The 16301-nt window shown below is 43.8% G+C and overlaps 1 protein-coding gene across 1 annotated transcript; it reads right to left on the bottom strand.

Moving 5' to 3' along the window:
• Positions 1-2752: 2752 nt before the first annotated feature.
• On the bottom strand, positions 2753-15571 carry LOC122421381 (WD repeat-containing protein 87-like). The gene is made up of 4 exons (XM_043437258.1): positions 13760-15571; positions 8588-8755; positions 4754-7629; positions 2753-3311 (listed from the first exon to the last, which is right to left on the bottom strand). Exons 1-4 carry the CDS (start codon positions 13865-13867, stop codon positions 2936-2938), a joined length of 3528 nt encoding a protein of 1175 aa, XP_043293193.1. The 5' UTR covers positions 13868-15571; the 3' UTR covers positions 2753-2935.
• Positions 15572-16301: the final 730 nt, after the last annotated feature.

The following is a 16301-nucleotide window of genomic DNA, read 5'->3' as shown; positions in this document are numbered from 1 at the left end:
AGACCAGTTTCATTTTTTCTCTGACTAGTTGGGTTTTTTCCTCTGCTGCTTTCTCTACTTTTGGAGTCAATTTTTCCTTTTTCTGATCCCATCTCTTTCCTTCCTGGGCCTGTTTCTCTCCTTTCAGTGACAGTTTCTCCATTTCCCCAGCCTCTCCCTTCTCTCCTAGGTCCACTTTTCTCCCTGAGATCTGTCGTCTCTTTTTCTTGGTTATTTTCTCCACTTTCTGGGCCCCTCCCTCCTTTTCCCACGCTTTGCTTGCCCTTTTCTGGGTCTGTTTAACTTCTTGTTGTGACAGTTTCTCCTTTTCTCCAAACAGTTCCTCCTCTTTTTGGCTTAGTTTCTGTCTTTTCCTGGCTAATTGTTTGTCCTTGGCATCTTCCTCCTTTTCCTTAGCCTGCCTTTCCTTCTGGTCTACTTTTTCCGGTTTCTCAACTGGCTTTTCCTTTTTTTGGATTTGTTTCTTTTTATGGGCCTCTTTCTTCTCTATCATGAACGATTTCTTCTTTTCTCGGATCAATTTCATCTCTCGCTTTACCGAGCTGTGTCTTTTCAATGTCCGTTTTCCCTTTTTCCCAGACAGTCTTTCCTCTACTTTAGACAAATGTTCCTCTTCCTGGGCCAATTTTTCTCTTTCCCAGGCCTCTTCCTCATCATGTTTCTCCATTTCCCCCATGTGTTTCTTTATTTTGCGATAGCTTTTCATCATTTTTTCAATTTGTTTCTCTAGGTGCTGGATTATTTCCTCCTTCTCCTGGGCCAGCTCCTCCTCTTCCTCACCCAGCTCCCCCAGTTCCTCATTGAGCTCCTCCAGTGCCTCAATTAGCTTCTCCATTTCCTCACCCAGCACCTCCAATTCCTTTCTCAGCTCTTCATCTTCTTCACTCAGCTCCCCATCTTCCTCACTCAACTCCTCCTCTTCCTCCATCAGCTCCTCCTCTTCCTCCATCAGCTCCTCCTCTTCCTCCATCAGCTCCTCCTCTTCCTCCATCAGCTCCTCCTCTTCATGGAGCAACTTCCTCTCTTCCCAGACAGGCAACCCTTCTTCCTGGGCCTGCCTGCCTTCTTTGTACCGTGTTCTTTGTCCCGGGGTGACCTTTCCCCCTTTCCAGTTCATCCTCTTTCCTTTACCTAGTAGTTCCTCTTCTTTCCCAGTTCCCTTCTTTTCTCTTTGGACTAACTTCTGCTCTGCCTTGGTTAACTTCTTTTGTGAGATGGGTGATATTTCTTCCTCCTCAGCTCTTTTTTCTTTTTGAAGGATTGATTTCTTGTCCTTGGTCAGTTTCTCTTTTCCTTGCATTAATTTCAAATCCTGCTTACTCAATTTTCTTGCTTCCCCAGTTATTTTCCCTTTTTGCATAGCTAGTGTCTTTACTTTTTGGAATCTCATTTTGTCTGATACTTGGTCTTCATCTAAGTAAACAAGTTTCTTTTTCTTGACTTTAGAAGACACCTTGCCTTTCTTTAACATTTTTTTAGCTCTTTGTTCTTCTCGTTCTCCGGGTCCTACTGTCTTTTCTTTCTTGACAACCTCTGTAACCACTTCTGTTACAACAGGTGTTTCTTCCATCTCCATGTCATCCAGTTCTGATGAGTCCTTTAAAAGAGGACAAATCTCCTGGAAGAGATCCCAGCTGGGCTCTTGGGGAGCAAGTATTGCCTGAGCCCAGTTCACCACCTCTTGACTCAGATCCCTTAACATTCGTGGATCAGAACTTGCTATCCTTGAGGTCACAAGATTGCAAATGTCATCCCGCCAAGATCTGGCTTCTGACTTGGTTGTGCGGCCGGGCATCCCAGACAACCCACGACCACCCTTTCTAAATACTTTTGTTGCATCTTCTTCTTGCTCAGCAACCTGTGTAACCTCTTTCTTGGGCTCTTCTGCAGTTGTTTCTGGAATTACCTTCAATTTTCTCTTCTCTTTCAACTTCACACGTACTTTGTCATGGCTTTTTTTCATTGCTCTTTCCCAAAGCCTTTTCAGGTTTTCTTGTCTCTGCACCTTAGGGATCCCTTTTCCATAATCTCTCATGCCCTGTTGATCTATGGCCTTCATAACTCCCATGGCCTCCACTGCCTCTCTGGCCTTCACTCTTTTTTTGATCTCCAAGGCTTTTGTGGGTTCTGTGACTTCTGTGGCCTCCAACACAACCTCCTTTGATTCAGCATCCTCTTTGGATGTGACTGGGCTGAAAGTACTTAGTGACAGGTCTGGCTCTGAGGCAACATCCTGAATGTCGATTTGATCTGATTCCTTGGCTTCTCTCCGTTCATCTTCATGCTCTAAAGTCACCAACACAGGGCTCAATTCTGTCTCTCCCTGCTTCCTGGAAACTTTCATGTCCTTTTTAACTGCAGAGATATTGGGAGAAAAGTAATTGAGAAAAACACAGAGGTCCTGAGTGAGATCCTCTGACACATCTAGTTCAATGAACTGCTGTAAAGGGTAACAAAAAGTACAGGCAACAAAAGCTTTATGGCCCAGAAATACCTGCTGTTTTATCCCAGTTTCCATATCCCTAAAGAAATAAGACCTTGGTATTTGTTGTGGGAAGATCCCCCAGAGAAGGAAATGGCATCTCACTCCAGTATTCTTGCCTGGGAAATGCCATAGACAGAGAAGCCTGGCAAGCTACAGTCCATAGGGTCCCGAAGAGTTGGACAGGACTGAAGTGAGTTAGGACAGCACAGCACAAAGAAATGAGACCTTGATGTTTGTTGTGGGAAGATCTCCTGGAGAAGGAAATGGCAACCCACTCCAGTATTCTTGCCTGGGAAATCCCACGGACAGAAGAGCCCGGCAGGCTACAGTCCATGGGGTCACAAAAGAGTCACACACAACTTAGTGACTAAACAATAAAAACACATTTGTTATGGGGTAGATCTTTCCCAGAAAGGTTACTTTCTGTGAAAGAGTCCTTACTTAAGTCTGTCACCACTGGTATCTTTTTATATAACTTGGGCTTATTGACCCTGCCTTTTGGTGCCCTAAAGTGGGCCCCAAATATACCCTATATGTCACCCCATACATACTGAGATTTTTGCTCTTTGCTGTAACAACATGTGTCATTCTTTGCTTTGGTTTGGCGATCTTTGCAGGTTCTGACCAAATTTTGAGTGTTTGTTCATCAGGGGCCTCAAGTTCATGATCCCTTGATATAACTAAAACCAAAGGAGGTTTCTCCTCTCTGTGTGACAGGGTCAGGTTCTCATTTAACCGCTGTTCCACCTGAGTAAGCAGGTACTGGATACCAGTAGCTTGAATTCCCAGCAGCTGGTCCAGAGAGATTTCTCCAATAAAGTCTTGCCTACAAAAGTCAAGGTAAAACAAGGATTATACTGAGCCATCAATAAAACAAAATTAGAGGAAAAGGAGGAGGAGAAGGAAGAAGAGGAACAGGAGGTAGTGGCTTAAGTATAGTGGAAGAAGCAGGGCTAAAGTAACCATCTAGGACAGAGTAGTTCAAGGTAAAAGATGGATAAAGAGGTAAAAATCTACAACAGCAAGGAATGAGTAGTCAGAGTGACTCAAGATGCTTCTTTAGTTGGGAGATTTGGGGACTTGAGTCTTGAAGAATCTTAAGGAAGTGAGGAAATGATGGAAGAGCAGGCTACTCAATGGACAGAAAAAGAGGGTGTCAGCTACAAATTGCTACTTGCCAAGGACACTTGCCATCTGCCTCTACAAGGATTAAGTCATGTGCAACTGTGGCTTGTTGACCTTCAACACACCCTGAACTGTGTTCAGGAGGTGGAGATCAGGAACAAGGCAGTCTGCTCTGGAAAAGCTGGCAAAACAGATCTTTAGATAGTTAGATATTTTCAGGAACTGATTTTATGTGCCCAATTCCTTCTTTTTTCTTTTTTGAACTTTTAATTTTTTATTGGGATATAGCCAATTAACAATGTTGTGATAGTTTCAGGTGAGCAGCAAAGGGACTCAGCCATACATATACATGTATCCATTCTTTCCCAAACCCCCTCCCATTCAGGCTGCCACATAACATTGAGCAGAGTCCCATGTGTTAATACAGTAGGTCCTTGTTAGTTACCCATTTTAAATACAGCAGTGTGTACATGACCATCCCAAACTCCCTAACTATCCTTTCCACCTGGCAACCATAAGTTCATTTTCTAAGTCTGTGAGTCTCTTTCTGTTTTGTAAGATCATTTGTATCATTTCTTTTTAGATTCCACATATAAGGGATGTCATATGATATTTCTCCTTCTCTGTCTGATTTACCTCACTCAGTATGACACTTGCTAGGTCCATCCATATTGCTGCAGATGGCATTATTTCATTCTTTTTAATGTATGAGCCCAATTCTTGCATCTCCTTATATCTAGAAAAGCACCAGATTCCTTCATGGTGATATCTGCTCCTTGTGACTAGCAGAAACCTGCAAAAATATGTGCTTGATTGTATGAACTCCCCCTTCACCAAAATCACACCTCCCCCTGCCCCCCCACCCATCTCTTTGGAGCATTTTCTCAGAAATATCTGAAATGCTGTCATAGCCTGAGCTATGATTCTCATTTTGCCCAAATAAAACTTAACTCATGACTCTCACATTGTGCTTTTTTTTTTTTTAAGTCAGTAAGGGATAGTTTGGTGTGTGTGTGTGGGGTAAGCAAATAGAAATAAAGAACACAGGCAGAGGAAAAGAACAGAAAAATCTGTGGGAAAAGGAAAAGAAGCAGTCAGATCAGGAGCCAGAAGGAACAGAAGGGAATAAGGTTACTGACTTACTGCATTTCCTTGAGAATGTCTCGTCTCTTCAGCAGAGCTATCAGCAGGCTCTTAGTTTGGATGCCCGTGACCCTTGCCATAAGGTATAAGGCCTTAGCCCGCACATTTTTATCGCTGTCCATCAATCCCACAGCCAGGGGAATCGCAAAGAGACGGCTCATGAAGCCTAGCTTCTCCAATCCCTCCCAGGCTGTCTCCCGGACCTCTGGATTGGAATGAGTTGTGTCTTCCATGAGGCAACAAGCAGTCTCAGAGTGCCACCTTGGAGACACTTGATGGGAGGCAAAAATCTGTGCCAGGATACTGATATATGTCTTGTATTGCTCTATAGAACAGTAAACTCTGAGGTTGAGGACGGTCTCAATTATAGTATTGATAAGTCCTTCATCCAGTTTTCTTCCCATCCAATTTTGACTGGCCAAGTTTACAAGAATATCAAAGAAAGTTTGTTTCCCCAGCATGGGTTTTTGGTCTGGTTTCCTCTTTGAGATTTTCTGTTTTATTGAAGTCACAGGTGACAGTGCCTGACTTCTGCTGAGTCCAGTCATGTCCCAGTCCTTATCTTGGTAGGATAGGTAGAGATCACAGTGCAAGAAGACGGGGGTACCCTCAGGCCAAAGACGGGCACGGATCACTGAGTTGGGGATGTAGCCATCCGGAGGAAAGGGCCAAGGCCGCCCTTGACCAAAGAAATGACATAATATCTGGTAGGGTTTCAACCCATCCCAGCCGGCCAGTCGCAACTGAGAAGGAACCACGAATGGGGGACGATCACGCTTGGGAGTAAGAGTAGGAAAATCAGTATACTTATCTTCCAAAAAATGCAATGTGGGTCCCTCCTGCATCACAGAGGACTCAGGCCTCTCTTCCTCTACAACATGGGGCACAGTATGGTCAAAGGCAATCATCCGTTTGTTAACAAGGGCCTCTAGCCCCTGTAATTCCTGCGACCCTTGACCAAAGTAGACAAATTTGGGTACAAATACTTTTTCGAATGAAAAGAAGAAGCTAGGCAGGAAGGGTTTAGGGGCTTCTTGTATGTCATCTGCATTGTTCAGGAGAGTTAGGTGAATCAGCTGGGCTGGAGGGAGCAGTTTTAAGCAGGATACCAGGTAAAGACTCTGGTTAAAAGTCAAAAGCAGGTCACCCCGGTTATTGGCAAAGCACAGTGGGCCAAAATGTAGCGCAGAGTCCAACTCGGTTATGAGTTTCCCATGGAAGTCCCAGATCCGGACTGAGCCGTTAGTGTCTCCTGTGACAAAAAGTTTCAGGGAAAGGCAAACATCAAATGAAGTGATGGCACACTGGTGCAGGCATTTTGTCTCTTTAAACTCAGATCTCTGCTTTGAGCCTGGAGATGTCAGAAAGTCCTGATAACTCCAGAGATGCCAGTGGTGGTTCTCAGTGATGGCACCCACAGAACCTGGCAAGAGTATCACGTGTTTTAGGGGGCAAACACAGAGAATTTTGCTGACAGGCTGCAGGACTACCCTGTCCCCCTGCAGAACAGCTTCTGTCAGATATACAGTATTATCCATGCCATAGGAACAGAGCAAGGAGTACTCCTGGGGACCCTCCAGGGTAGACAATGCCAGGACTGCCCCAGAGTGAAGAATCTTTGCTGCTCGGGCACAGCTGTAGTGGGAGAGGATTCTCACAGTGCCGCTGTCATGCCCACTGAACATCAGTCCTACAAGGCCCTTACCCAAGTGGTATTGCCCATAGGCCAGGCATTTGACTCTATCCCCAAGGCTTCCTGAAGGACACAAAAGATACTTGGCTGTGCAAGGAGAGCGTGTTGCATCAAACACCAGCACCTCTGAACTATCTGTTGCCACAAAGAGCTCCTCTCTGTGTGAGTCATAGGCCCAAGCCACAGCCTGATCCATGATAAGTAGAGGCCAGGTGATAACCAGGAGATCTCCCGTTACTGGAGACAAGAAGCGCAACAGACCATCCTTAGTGGCACATAAGATCCGAGTCCAGTTATGGCCACAGCAGACCCGCCGCACCTCCTGGGGAGCAGAACCACAGATATTGAAGAGGCTATAAAAGTAGGGCAGGTGATACAATGAGACAGTGTGGTTAGTCTGGCAGAAAAAGGTGCTATTATCAATGAACTGCAGTCTCTGCATGTTCTTATCAATATCCAGCTGCCGCAGCAAGTTCCCAAAGGCAAGGTTCCATTCCTTCACTACACCTTCACCGCCCGCTGTTAGTAAGGTATAGGTCTCTGACCGGCTTTGGATACACATCACTGATGAGGAATGAGCCTGGAAGCTGTGGAGGAAGTTACCTCGGTCTAGACCCCAAGCATGGATTTCTCCATCCTTGTTTCCAACATAGAAGTAGCCCTGAGATAAACAAGTAAAGGAGCAGGTGATGGTGGAGCCACTGTTGATGGGAGTGAACTTCTTCACCTCTTCCAGTTGGCCCTGACCTTGGTGGGTGAAGACTCTCACCTTATTTTCACAATGAGCCAGCAGGGAGCCCGGGGGGGCATTCAGGGAAAAGCCTTGAACAAGCTCACCACCAGGCATAGGCACAGTTTGGGCCATTTGCAGGCCCCTGCCGTTCGGCAAGATAAACCAGGTGACCACAGCCCCCAGGGTACCAGAGAGAAGCATCTCAGTTTCTGAGTCATAGCTGAGGCAGCTGATGGAGAAACGACAGGGGACCATACCCAGAGATATGAACCCTTGATGGTGATCCCCAAAGAGCCACAGGCGCATGTCATCACAGTAAGCAATTAACATGTGATAGGGACCTGTGTGGACCATTGCTTGGATGGGTGGCACTTGAGCCATCACATGGAACTTTATCTTTTTTATCACTCCTTCCTTTTCTGCAGCTTTCTTCTGAATCCAGAGTACTGCCTAGAAGAGGATGAGAGATGAAAGCCTCACCATGGAGGAAGTCTGCTCCCCAATGTGAGGGGTAGATGGACCTCCCTGGTGGGCCAGTGGCTACGGCTCTGTGCTCCCAATGCAGGGGGCCTGAATTTGATCCCTGGTCAGGGAACCAGATCCTACATGCCACAGCAAAGATCAAAGATCCCACATGCTGCAACTAAGACCTGGCACAGCTAAATAAATAAAAATTTTAAGTGAGGGGTAGAAAAAGGTTGAATGTTTAGATCCCTTTTCCCTCTTGTGGGTCTAAGAAAAGACTGAATAGCTTGACTTTGGGAGTTTCCTGATGCTAGGAGTCAGGTGTGTGATAGAAGCACTATGCTTAAGGCTCTTTCCTTGGCCTTTAGCCTACTTTATGCGGAATATGAATTCTGTCAGCCTGATGTCTAGAGGGGAAGAAGGATCACCGCACCCAGGGCAGAGTGGGATATAGAGATGGGTATTACAGTGAGCTAGCTTAGAATCACCCTCAGCATCCTGAGATGAGGGCAGTTGAAGTATGTGCATGTAAAGTGGATTAAGAACGAGGTAGGGGACTTCCCTGGTGGTCCAAAGATTAGGAATTTGCCTGCCAATGTAGGGGACATGGGTTCATTCCATGGCCTGGGACTATTCACATGCTGTGGAGCAGCTAAGCCTGTGTGCCACAAATATTGAGTCTGTGCTATAGAGCCCACGAGCCACAACTAGTGGGCCTATGCAGCGTGACTGCTGAAACCTGTGTGCCCTAGAGTGCATGCTCCGTGACAAAAGAAGCCACTTCAGTGAGAAAGCCGCTCACTGCAACTAGAGAGTAGCCCCCATTCATCACAACTGGAGAACGGCTAAGCCCAGCAACAAAGACCCAGGGCAGCCAAATAAATAAATACAATTAAAAAAAAAAAAAAAAGAATGAGGGGGAAAAAGGATGACGTAACTTTACCTGCATTTGTTTTGAATACAGTTTTGCCCGGTTTAAGGAGACAAAATAGTTGTCATCAATGGAGTAGAAGCAGATGAAAGGTTTGCTCTCAGGATGGTGAGACTCTTGGCATAGAATCTCAGCCCAGTCACTCAGCATGTTCACATGACCCGCTGTCTTTTCATCAACCTGAGAGAGAGGAGTGACCTGAGCTAAGAGGGTTGAATCCCCACATACTCATTCATTTAATGAATATTTACTGAGGGATTAGTGGAAATCTGTTCTTTTGCTAACCAACATTTATTCACCCTACTTCTAGAAAGCACAATTGGGGGAGCTATCCTCTCTTCCCTAGCCCTCAGAATGCATCCTAATTCATCAAAGTATCTGCCAGCCTTTCTCACCAAAGTTCCATAAAAGAAGTAAGCCCCAACACCCCAACATATCTATTCTATATAATGGGTATTAATTCTTCCCTATGCATCTGGAATGCTACTAGTTATGTACCATCCTTAAGAGAACTGAGAAAATAGTCACTCAAATCATTGTCTGTGTCCTATGGGTCAGATGAGGTACCACCTTTGAGAAAGGCTGGTGGTATGTTTGTGACAGACACTGGGGATATAATGCTGAGCAAAAGAGACACGGGCTAAGCTCTTAAAAGATAAGAGTCCAGTGGAACAGATGCTAAGCACACAACTCACACCTGACTGTATGTATGTATGTATGCATGTATGCTCAGTCGCTCAGTTGTGTCCTACTCATTGCGACCCCATGGACTGTAGCCCGCCTGGCTCCTCTGTCCATGGGGTTTTCCTGGCAAGAATACTGAAGTGGGGTGTCATTTCCTCCTCCAGGGGATCTTCCTGACCCAGGGATCAAACCTGTGTCTCCCACGTCTCCTGCATTGGCAGGCAGATTCTTTACTACTGAGCCTTCTAACAAATGACTATACAAAACGAAGTCTTCAAAAGAAATACAATCCCATATGAGTATGACGAAGGAACTCAACCTTGGCAAATATCTCTCCCTGTCACAGTTGGACCAAAACTTTAAAGTTCCTGCCTGCACCCAAAGGACCACTCCTGTCATAATCACAGACATGATATGTAGCCTCTGGGAAACTCATGCTTTACACAGGTGGAATGACCACCGTGTGTGACAACTAGACCCTGTGGCATGCATCTCCTTCACTATTCTCATGTGCATCCATGGAAAACATGTTGTTGACAACACAGAGTTAGCTGTGCGTCAGCTCTAATATTCTGAATTCTGACCCAGTGGAGTGAGTGGGTGTGTGCACATGTGCTCACGTACTTCACACACATGCATCTCTCGAGAGAAGTTTGTTTCTTTTCAACATGTTACATAGTACAGTACACACTACCTTCTAGTGACTGTAGCATCTTCCTAGGATATATATCCTTATTTATATAAGGATATCCCTATAACAAGCATATATGAACTCCTCATTCTGACTAACCAAAGCTGAGGCTCAATAAGTTTATTTTGTAAGTCCCTCTTCTCAGCAGACACTCATGCTATACCTGCTTCTTGAACAATCCTCCATGAATCTAACTCTCCAAGTCTCTCTGCATTAGAATGTTCACTATGACCAACTAGGCTGGCAAGTAAAATACTCCAGTTCAGTTCGGTTCAGCTCAGTCACTCAGCCATGTCCGACTCTGCGACCCCATGGACTGCAGCACGCCAGGCTTCCCTGTCCATCACCAACTCCTGGAGCTTGCTCAAACTCATGTCCATCGAGTCGGTGATGCCATCCAACCATCTCATCCTCTGTCATCCCCTTCTCCTCCTGCCCTCAATCTTTCCCAGTATCAGGGTCTTTTCAAATGAGTCAGCTCTCCGCATCAGGTGGCCAAAGCATTGCAGTTTCAGCTTCAACATCAGTCCTTCCAGTGAACACCCAGGACTGATCTTTAGGATGGACTGGTTGGATCTCCTTGCAGTCCAAGGGACTCTCAAGAGTCTTCTCCAACACCACAGTTCAAAAGCATCAATTCTTCAGCACTCAGCTTTCTTTATGGTCCAATTCTCACATCCACACATGACTACTGAAAAAACCATAGCTTTGACTAGATGGACTTTTCTTGGCAAAGTAATGTCTCTGCTTTTTAATATGCTGTCTAGGTTGGTCACAGCTTTTCTTTCAAGGAGCAAACATCTTTTAATTTCATGATTGCAGTCACCATCTGCAGTGATTTTGGAGCCCAAGAAAAGAAAGTCTCTTACTGTTTCCACTGTTTCCCCATCTATTTCCCATGAAGTGATGGAACCAGATGCCATGATCTTAGTTTTTTAAGTGTTGAGTTTTAAGCAAGCTTTTTCACTCTCCTCTTCCACTTTCATCAAGAGGCTCTTTTAGTGCCTCTTCACTTTCTGCCATAAGGCTGGTGTCATCTGCATATCTGAGATTATTGATACTTCTCCCAGCAATCTTGATTCCAGCTTGTGCTTCATCCAGCCCAGCATTTCTCATGATGTACTCTGCATATAAGTTAAATAAGCAGGGTGACAGTATACAGCCTTGACATACTCCTTTCCCAATTTAGAACCAGTCTGTGTTCCATGTCCAGTTCTAACTGTTGCTTCTTGACTGCATACAGATTTCTCAGGAGGTAGGGAAGGTGGTCTGGTATTCCCATTTCTTAAAGAATTTTCCACAGTCTGTTGTGATCCACACAGTCAAAGGCTTTGGCATAGTCAATAAAGCAGAAGTAGATATTTTTCTGGAACTCTCTTGCTTTTTCTATAATCCAGCTGATGTTGGCAATTTATCTCTGGTTCCTCTGCCTTTTCTAAATCCAGCTTGAACATCTGGAAGTTTTCAGTTCATGTACTGTTGAAGCCTGGCTTGGAGAATTTTGAGCATTACTTTGCTAGCGTGTGAAATGAGTGCAATGAGTACATTCTTTGGCATTGCCTTTCTTTGGGGTTGGAATGAAAACTGACCTTTTACAGTCCTGTGGCCACTGCTGAGTTTTCCAAATTTGCTGGCATACTGAGTTCAGCACTTTAACAGCATCATCTTTTAGGATTTGAAATAGCTCAGCCGGAATTCCATCATCTCCACTAACTTTGTTCACAGTGATGCTTCCTAAGGCCCGCTTGACTTCACATTCCAGGATGTCTGGCTCTAGGTGAGTGATCACACCATCATAGTTATCTGGGTCGTGAATATCTTTTTTTTGTATAGTTCTTCTGTGTATCCTTGCCACCTCTTCTTAATATCTGCTGCTTCTGTTAGGTCCCTACCATTTCTGTCCTTTATTGAACCCATCTTTGCATGAAATGTTCCCTTGGTATCTCTAATTTTCTTGAAGAGATCTCTAGCCTTTCCCATTCAATTGTTTTCCTCTGTTTCTTTGCATTGATCACTAAGAAGGCTTTCTTACCTCTCCTTATTCTTTGGAACTCTGCATTAAGATGGGTATATCTTTCCTTTTCTCTTTGCCTTTAGCTTCTCTTCTTTTCTCAGCTATTTTTAAGGCCTCCTCAGACAACCATTTTGCCTTTTTGCATTTCTTTTTCTTGGGGATGGTACAGTGTCACGAACCTCTGTCCCTAGTTCTTCAGGCACTCTGTCTATCAGATCTAATCCCTTGAATCTATTCGTCACTTCCACTGTATAATTGTAAGGGATTTGATTTAGGTCATACCTGAATGATCTAGTGGTTTTCCCTACTTTCTTCAATTTAAGTCTGAATTTTGCAATGAGGAGTTCATGATTTGAGCCACAGTCTGCTCCTGGTCTTGTTTTTGCTGGCTGTATACAACTTCTCCATCTTTGGCTGCAAATAATATAATCAATCTGATTTCGGTATTGACCGTCTGGTGAAGTCCATGGGTAGATTCAACTCTTGTGTTGTTGGAAGAGGGTGTTTGCTATGACCAGTGTGTTCTCTTGGGAAAACTCTGTTAGCCTTTCCCCTGCTTCATTTTGTACTCCAAGTATTAATACTTCTTTATTCAAAATGCCCATCATGTCTGCTGCCTACATCCACAGAGGCTTTCAAACTGTGCTGAAGCCATTATCCACAACTCAGAATCTCTGTTCTCCGTAAAATTCTCATTGTCAGATCTTTGTATGTTCTGAGAGAATACAGATAGCTGGAGAACTTCAAGCATGATTCAGGGACAGAGTTGAGAGGATCATAGTGTCTAATCATGATCTTCCCTCTTCATTGAACCGGAAACCTCATTTACACACCCTTTATTCCTTAGTTAATTACCATTCCTCTCCTCCTTTCCAGACTTCATGTACAAATAATTCACTCACTCATTCAGCACTATCAATGCTCATCTACAGAGGAACTCTAAAAGAAAAGGATATCTCAAGCCCAAGCAGTGTATCTGTACCGGGCACTACTGTTACCTACTCTGTGTCAATCCCCATTCCTTGCTCTTCGTCCTCCTTCCATCCCAATAAAACTTGGAACTTGATTAAGGTGATCATGGACTCAGAAATTCTGGAGATTGGTACTGATGCTGAAGCTCCAATACTTCCGCCACCTGATGTGAAGAGCTGACTCATTGGAAAAGACCCTGATGCTGGGAAAGATTGAAGGCAAAAGGAGAAGGGGGCGACAGAGGATGAGATGGTAAGATAGCATCACTGACTCAATGGACACGAGTTTGAGCAAACTCCAGGAGATAGTGAAGGACAGGGAAGCCTGGTGTACTACGCAGTCCATGGGGTCACAAAGAGTCAGACATGACTTAGCAACTGAACAACAATGACAACAGAGTGGCACCATGGTGCTTCAAGGCTGGCACAACCCTGTGCCCTCTGACCTTCTCTCTTCCACCTACTTTTAATTTAGAGCTGTAAGTGTGGCAACTATCTTGTACCCTTATGATAGAAAGCTGAATACTAAAGAGGTTAAAAAAAAAAAGAGTAAAAAGGAACATGGTTCTTTGACACCATGTAAGACAAAGATGCCTCCTGCTTGTTTAATCCATTTAAGGCCATTTTCTGGTTTTCATTTTGTTTTTGCAGAGCATGTTCTAATTATAACTAACGTTATCATATTAATCTAGACTTGGGAGTTGTTTAGGGCTATGAGAGGGCCCTTCCAAAGTGACTCACATGTTGCTCATGCCACAGGCCGCCCTGGCAGGGATAGATAATTAGTCCAAGCCCACCATGCGCATATCTCTCATACACTTCACCTGTTTATCCTTCAGGATATCCTTTAAGAGGGGTTTCAAGTCCTTCCACTTAGGAATAAGTCTGGGTGATGTTGACGTTCTCGTGATATCCCAGCACTTAAAAGACATCTTGGATTATTGAATCTGCGGAAGCAAAAGTGACTGAATTACAACGTCTGATGTGAGACTGGAAAATACGGAAACTGAGAGAGGGAAGAGCAACAGGGAAACTTAGAGAAGAGGAGAAGCAAAATTAGTCCTTTAGAAACAGGAGAAGCTCTTATTTCGAAAGATAGAGGCCAGGACTTCCCTGGTGGTACAGTGGATAAGAATCTGCCTGCCAATGCACGGGACATGGATTCCATCCATACTCCAAGAAGATTTCACATGCCAAGGAGCAACAAGCCCATGCGCCGTAACTATTGAGCCCACACTCCGCAATGAGAAGCTGCTGCAATGAAAAGCCCGCACACAGCAAGGAAGAATAGCCCCTGCTTGCTTCAACTAGAGAAAGCCTGAGTGCAGCAGCGAAGACCCAGTGAAGCAAAATAAAATAAAATAAAATAAGGGTCAGAGTGAACTACTGATACTTGCAACATGGATGAATCCCCAAAACATTATAGAACATATACTATTTGATTCCATCTATTATATGAAATTCTAGAAAGGAATCATTGAACCTATAGGGACAGAGAGCAGGTGAGTGGCTACTTGGGGCTAAGAATTTGGGGGCTTTCCTAGGCAGGCGTAAAAGGGAACATCTTGCAGTGATGGAAATGTTCTATATCATGACTTTGGTAGTTGTCACAGGGGTATATAATTTTGTCAAAACTCACCAAAACATACACTTCAATGGGTATACTTTAGTGCATGCAAATTATACCTCAATATGATTTCTAAAAAGAGATAGGAATGAAGTAGGGGTTTTTATGACATCTACAATTAGGAAAAAACGTAGCAAAAGCAAGCTGTTAGGTGAGCTTAGGTGAGTCAGTTGTAGCATAGGTAAAACAACAGAGGAGCCCAGCTTTCCAGCCCTCCTGTAACTCTCTTCATTGGCATGCTCATTTCTCAAGACATAATTCTGTAGACACAACTGTGTCTAACCTCATCACAACTGAAGGCTTCATGTATGTGAAAGGCACTCATCCGTTCAGCGTAGATACACTGAGTGTTCGTTATATGCTAGGCTCCGTGCTGAGAGCTAGAGACAAAGCAGCGAACGAGAATGTTTACCTGCCTGCACGGAGTTTACCGTCTAACACAGAAGGCAGACACTGAACAAGGTGCCAGAGTAAAACAAGCTGAAAGTCCCCCACTACAAACTCCTTAGACATTCTGGGTAGAATAACAAGTAGCTCAATTCCAGGAGCCAGAAATGAAGAAAGGGTTAGGGAGAACGACACCGCAATAAGTGCAAACTGCTTCTGTGATGGTCCTGAAGAGGGGTAGTTTTCAGAGCCTCAAACTGACCCTAATGGTCACGCCTAGCCTTTTGATATACTCTGCTGTGTTCCATGTAGCAGCATCATACATATTTATAATAATAACTTTATCATAAATGAAAAACGTAATCCTTTTATGAATCCACATTGGTAAACCTAAAGAGAGGTGGGCAAGAAGTATATATCTTTTTATTGTCACGTGAATGTAAGGTCAATAAAGACAGACTTTTGCCTATAATGATGTGTTCACAGCACCTGGAATTAAATCATGTAGCACTTTAAAAATGTCTTTAAGTTAACAAATGAATAAAACAATTAATTAAGTCATAATGGTCTAAAATATGGGACAGTAGTCTTTAATTGGAGAACATATATTGGCAAACATGAGGTTTTTTCTTTTTCTTTTTTTAAATTTATTTATTTTTTTGTTTTATTTTATTTATTTTTTATTTTTTCATTTATTTTTATTAGTTGAAAGCTAATTACTTTACAATATTGTAGTGGTTTTTGCCATACATTGACATGAATCAGCCATGGATTTACATGTGTTCCCCATCCCAATCCCCACTCCCACCTCCCTCTCCATCCCATCCCTCTGGGTCTTCCCAGTGCACCAGCCCTGAGCGCTTGTCTCATGCATCCAACCTGGGCTGGTGATCTGTTTCACCCTTGATAGTATACTTGTTTCAATGCTATTCTCACAGAACATCCCACCCTCGCCTTCTCCCACAGAGTTCCAAAGTCTGTTCTGTACATCTGTGTCTCTTTTTCTGTTTTGCATATAGGGTTATCGTTACCATCTTTTTAAATTCCATATATATGCATTAGTATACTGTATTGGTCTTTATCTTTCTGGCTTACTTCGCTCTGTATAATGATAAGTCAACATATGTAAAGTGCTTAGAATGGTGGCTAGCAAGTATTAAATGAAAATTAGTTGTTGGGAAAAAAATAGTTGACTACTATTGTATTCAATTGATCTCTAACTTTTTTCTTAACCACAGAAATGCTTTTAGCCTGAGCTCTCTTTTCAATATCCATGTCATGCATTACTGTAAGACCAAAATGTTATTTGCTAGGAACACTATAATAGCTTCCTAACAACTGATGGTCAGGCC

This window comes from Cervus canadensis, chromosome 18 (genome assembly GCF_019320065.1).
Source record: "Cervus canadensis isolate Bull #8, Minnesota chromosome 18, ASM1932006v1, whole genome shotgun sequence".
NCBI lineage: Eukaryota > Metazoa > Chordata > Mammalia > Artiodactyla > Cervidae > Cervus > Cervus canadensis.
Note: the sequence above shows the minus strand (reverse complement) of the source record. Positions and strands in the feature narration are given on the sequence as shown.

Excerpts from the sequence above, each read along its gene's own strand:
- LOC122421381 (XM_043437258.1), bottom strand. The coding sequence starts at position 13,867 with ATGTCTTTTAAGTGCTGGGATATCACGAGAACGTCAACATCACCCAGA. Across the intron at positions 8,756-13,759 it reads ATATCCTGAAGGATAAACAG|GTTGATGAAAAGACAGCGGG; the intron begins GTGAAGTGTATG and ends CCTCTCTCTCAG. Across the intron at positions 7,630-8,587 it reads TGTATTCAAAACAAATGCAG|GCAGTACTCTGGATTCAGAA; the intron begins GTAAAGTTACGT and ends ATCCTCTTCTAG.